This window comes from Etheostoma cragini, chromosome 17, assembly GCF_013103735.1.
Source record: "Etheostoma cragini isolate CJK2018 chromosome 17, CSU_Ecrag_1.0, whole genome shotgun sequence".
NCBI classification, from domain to species: Eukaryota; Metazoa; Chordata; class Actinopteri; order Perciformes; family Percidae; genus Etheostoma; species Etheostoma cragini.
Genome location: NC_048423.1, coordinates 21,352,159 through 21,357,896, shown reverse-complemented (window position 1 = coordinate 21,357,896; position 5,738 = coordinate 21,352,159). Strand labels below are relative to the sequence as shown.

General features: G+C 38.2%; 1 protein-coding gene across 1 annotated transcript in view; it reads left to right on the top strand.

The window, feature by feature from the left end:
- Positions 1–1,503: 1,503 nt before the first annotated feature.
- The window catches only part of LOC117960564 (plasma membrane calcium-transporting ATPase 2-like), a 7,957-nt gene continuing 3,722 nt past the window's right edge, over positions 1,504–5,738 (top strand). The window contains 2 exon segments of the mRNA XM_034898537.1: positions 1,504–1,531; positions 5,296–5,349. Of these exon segments, the coding sequence (XP_034754428.1) occupies positions 1,504–1,531; positions 5,296–5,349 (82 nt within the window).

The following is a 5,738-nucleotide window of genomic DNA, read 5'->3' as shown; positions in this document are numbered from 1 at the left end:
CAGTTCTGAAGGCAAAAGGGGGTCCAACCCGTTACTAGCATGGGGTACCTAATAAAGTGGCCGGTGAGTGTATATCACCAGCATATTACAACATGAGAAACATCACCATTGTAGCCTCAAACATTACAAGCCACTTCCAAAAACGCATTCATAACAAATCAGTAGCCTAGGCTACAATTGAAAGAAAGCAGAAAATGAAAGTTGATCTTTATATCCATTTATCACCTCACAGTTATTGCTAACATTAAAGTTACATTCTGTTTTGGGTTAATCTGAAACAATAATAAGCGATTTGTTGTTGAATAAAGGTACTGTGAAAGAAGAAAATAAGCTTGACCACCTTTTGAATCTTGTGTTTTCATTTTGAAGGTTTCCAAAGGTCAAAGATGCGAGGAAGAAGTTAGAAGTGGCTTTGAGGAGAGAAGGATTCACTGCAAGTGTTTTCTCAGTGTTTTGCTATCAACATTTTAAGCCGGCTGATTTTGATAGGACAGGTCAGATTGTCCCTCCGAGATGGTGTTATTCCATCCGTCTTCAGCTTCCTGGTTCACCTCCAAAGAGTAACCTAGGTGTATCATCATAAGACTATTAGCATTTTATTCATAAATGCTCATAAATATTAATATATTACAAATATATTACATAAAAGAGGTGTATCTGTCCAAATACTTGTGTAATTACAGCTGGGACAACTAGTCATTTAAGCAAATTTATCAAAAGTCGCAATAAGTATGCAATATTTAGTTTCTGTAGACATGGTCCTTATTTATTTATTCCTGTTGGACCAGTCCAATATGACTGTCAGTTGAAATAAACCTTTCGTTGTAAAAAAACTTTTTATGAATTTTGTAATTTCACATATGTTTAAAAATATTAGAATTCATATCAATATTGCAATATTAAAAATCAATATTGCAATATCACATTTTGTCAATATCGGGCTACCCTATTGTGTGTGTGTGTGTGTGTCAGTGTGTGTTGGGAGTGGGGCTGCTAAATGCCAAGGGCTGAGAGGAGACGGATGCAGAACAACGTGGTAGTACAATGTGTGCGTGAGACAGAGAGAGAAACACATATAAAAAGCTTCAAGTAGACTAATAATATAATATTTTTTCTTTACCTATTAAAATATCTGACTTTAGTGCCACTATCTGTTTCTGCTTCTCTATCATATTTATATAGTGTGGGATTTGCAAAATACCAATAATAGCCTACATTACATTAAAAAAACTACCCCTGTCCCTGTTCTGTTTTCAAAGACACATTAGGTTTTTCATTCAGATTGATAGTTAAAATGTCCCCATTTTTGGGAATTATGGTCCCACTTTTGATCTCGGATGTCTGGTGACTTTATATCATGTCAGAATATTCTATTAATGTTAAGCCCACTATGAATATTGGAAATCAGTTTAGTATTCAGTGAGGGTGATTAATTAAATGCGCTGACAGCTCATTGCACCTACCAAACACATTACACTGAGTGGAACGGGTGACCGGTCCAAGATGGCGGCCCAGCGGCCTGTCAGTGCCAGTAGGAAGTAGCGGTTTATGCGGCGTCTACTCTTTATATGTCTGTGCGATCCTCGTCCAGAAAATTTTGAGTGTCCAAAAAATAATTTCAGACAACTTTTACACCACACATTGATATACACTATTGGCCGAGGCTGCCATACAAGGTGCCATTCACGCATATTCACATATCGATGGCCACCATGTAGGGGCCCAGGAATTAAGTTGAACAATGGACCTTTCGATTGGGAGAAAACCGCTCCACCTCCTGAGCCAGAGCAGCTCAAAGGTGCAACAACTATGTCCCCCCTCCCCATCTTTGTAACTTTCACACAGGCGGCAAGTCGGCTCAAAGGCGCAACAATCCTGTCTTGAAGAGGCTGTGTAAAAGGAGCTGTACTAGTCCCACATCTCTCTAATTCCTTTTGTAAGAACAATGTTAACAACAGTAGAAATTATGAAAGCTTTATACAGTAACTGTGGACCCAATTTGGTGTCTATTTTTTCAATAGATTGTACAGGACAGCCAAATGACACCTTCCATCTGGAATGGACACCTGTGCAAAAGGATGCAAGGTTGTAGGTTAAAGCAGGCAGATTTGTTTGAATAAATGAGCGTATTTACTGTCAGGCCAATCTGTCTGGAAGACACACCTCATCCCGTCACACTGCTACTCTGGCAGATTGCATAATGGATTGCAACGAAAATGAGCCAAAACACAGTAGGAGGACAATCTGTGAGCAACACACATTTCCAAATACACTTCCGCTAGCGGATGACCACCTTCCAGGCGCTCTGACATAATGTTCGGTCTTGTTTTGATGCATCTTAAGATTCCCAGGCAGCGCGTGAAGGATAAGGATCGGTGTTGCAGGTGGTGGGAGGTGAATCAATGTGAACAGGCCTTCTTCAACCTCAGCGATCACACACACACACATACACTCACAAGCAATCTTAACAGAAGCACCAATAATGTATAACCACATGCTGTCATTTCATAAAAAAAGTGTGTAATGCTATATGGAGAAGTCTGCTCAATGCATTTTGATTAGTGACATTACGTTTGCGTTCATATACCATCGTCGGCGTCATTTGCCCGCCGCTTCCCATTCATTGTCTATGTGAGAAGCCGTGCAATGCATTCTGGTATAGCGGGGACTCAACTGCCTCTTAATAAACAAGAGGCAGCTAACACGTCAACATAAAGGGATGAACACAATAACAGTAAACCCTGAAAAAGGACATTGTAATGCCATTCAGTGTAACTAACTGTGAAATAAATGTGAGCTTTGTGAAATTAATTGTTTAGGTTTACTTTGGACAGGTACATTCATTCATTCAGTAGTTTCTGCACATTGTCTGTTGTTTGCCGTTTGCTTGTTTGCTTGTTTTTTTACTGTAGAAAACTGCTGCTGTAACTAGGGAATGTCCCCACTGTGGGATGAATAAAGTATTATCTAATTGAATGAGGTGTTGAGCAACCTAGTCACTGTAGCCAAATATTCACTTAAAATAAGTTTATTAAAAATGTCTTTTGGTTCCCATGGTTTCATAACAGTTTATCGTTTTGTGGGCGTGTCCTCAGAGGACACGGGGAGCAGTGCATTTGGCATTTTAAAATTAACAATTAACTAGCTAGCCTTATTTAGTAGCATTACATTCAGCTAAAGTGAAATGTAGGCAGATAGAGCTAGCTATATCTTTAGCTACATTTTGTCGATACAAAGCTAACGTTAATGAAAAATACTCCTTTTGGTGTGGAGTGAATTTTGATCAGATATTTATAATGTAGCTGATGTTAGATTAAATTTATCCGAAGCTAACGTTAATGTTGCGGCAGTTAACTATAAGCGTTCATGATAGCTAGTTCTACGTAGCTAACACGCCAGATAATGTTAAAAAATGCGGTGAGTTAATTAAACGACCTGTCCTCAGTATTTAAAGAATTCATTGGCTTTTATTAATTAAGAATTCATAATACAGTAACATCAATCAATAATTTAATGATGACTGCTAACGTTTCTTCGAACTAACGTAGCTAGGTAACTTTAGAGGTAAGTGAATGTAAACTTCAGTTAGCTAACGCTAGCTAGCATTAGTTAACGCTAGCTAGCGTTAGCTAACGTTAATGCACGACGAATATGTCCATTGAATCGTTGCATCCGCCAAAGTCTTTTAATTCAGAGGGGTGGCCAAAATAACCTATTTCAAGACAGATATTTATATTTTAATGCGTTTTACAATCAAGGGTTTGTAATTTACCTTACAGTCAGAAAGCCAATTTTGTCAGACATCAACTTGTGTAGCGTTATACATTAATTCAAGTTTCTTTATTGGCCACATGTGTAACCAGGTTCTGATCCGAACCTCTAACATTACCTTCAAAAAAAAAAATAACCTCAAGGGATCACTACTTATATTAACTTATACTTATATAATATTTTTTTAGCAGTGTCCTGGTTCCAAGTATAAAGATAAAATAGATATCAAATGCACTGACACTTAATAACTAATTAGTCTTTGGCTGTAGATGAGTATTGACTACACACAAAGAAATGAGGACACAACCGCACTGTAACGCTTTACAAAAATATATATATATATTTTAAATGTCCAACAATAAATGTGATAATCCCACTAACTAACCAAAATGTCAGGTAATAATAACATATGTTCTGGCCAGAAGAAAAAAAAAAAAAAATTTACAATTTTTTTAGTTTTGGTGCAGCATTAGTCCCTTCAATTTAGTTGTGCACAACCCAGTATCTGTTTGAGCTCAGTTCAAAAACAAATGTTATTCTACATTTTCATCAAACTCCACAGAAGGGAAAGACCTCATTGATGAGATAGCAGAAATAGAATTCCAAACGCAGGCCTGAAGTTCAGAGTCCACTGTCCATCGCACTCTCTCCCGCTATGGCCGCCAGAGTGGAAACAAACTGCTCCTCCGTCGCACCTGCGCTGTCTCACTCACAGTCCACCACACAGTCCCTCAGTACAGCTATGTTAACAGAAAAGGTTTTCAGACGCCACCATCAAAAGAAAGAACAAAATAATTCACAGTTCAGGATATTATTCTCTTTTCCTTTCAGAGCTACGCGTTCACTGTTTCTCCCTCTGCAACAGCTTCAGAAAAGAACACCAGCGCTGCGCAGTGGTAACCTAGTGGGCATTACCGCAAACTGTTTACCACTGCTGAAAAGTGTTGAGAATTAAAATTACTTGATTAACACAAAGTGGCATAACCTGAACTACTGGTTTCTAATTAATAAGGTGAACATAGGAAACTTATTATTTGTGTTGTGACAATTTATGATCCCACTATCACGTTATCCCTACTTAAGTTTGAAAGAAAACCATCAGGTGGGTTACACATGCACAACAGTAACAGAAGTAGCGTTAGTCGCTGGCCATGAAAATATCAGGCCCCACCAACAATGCTCAAATTCACTTCTTCCTTAGAATGTTAACTTAGATGGTAACTACAGTATGTTAACATATTAACTTCCTCATAATGCTAAGGAATATGGACACCATTTTTTTATGATGATACACAATGTATATCTTGGTATTTTCTAGGAAATGGGCTAAATGTTATTATATAAATTACCTAATTTATCCCCTCACACAGGGTCACAGAGTCCCTGTCAGACCAAATCTGCAACCTAGGCCGACCTCTGAGTCTGTGTTCTTTGCCAGGCCTCTGTCAATATGGCCAACCTCCAAATGCACTTCAGCTGCTCATTGCTCATTGCTGCGCTAAGAGAAGAAGAGGCAGTGACCAGGATCAAGGAAAAATACGGAGCTGTGTGCCAGACTGAGAACATCACCTGTTAAAGGTATATTATTTACCTTTAACAGGTGGTGTTCTCAGTCGCGGAGAACATATTTTGAAGTGGGGGTGCTGACAAATTTCCAGATTGAATTTTTCAGCAAAAGTCAACCACCACACACCTAACTGCATCCATCACAATTTATTAAGCTGTATAGAGATTCAATTCATCATAAATAGCCTATTTAAGACAAAAATTAGCCTGCTATAGACTACTGACCCGGGAACACCAGAAAATAGTATAATAGACCGTTATCGCTATTTAACCACATAAATTTCTCTTACCCATACCGTGAAGATGAACACAAAATATCTCTTTATTACAGTTTTTCTCCATTGGTTTGGCTCATTTCTTGAAACAGAAATTACATTCTCAAAACAACATGGACAAACCTC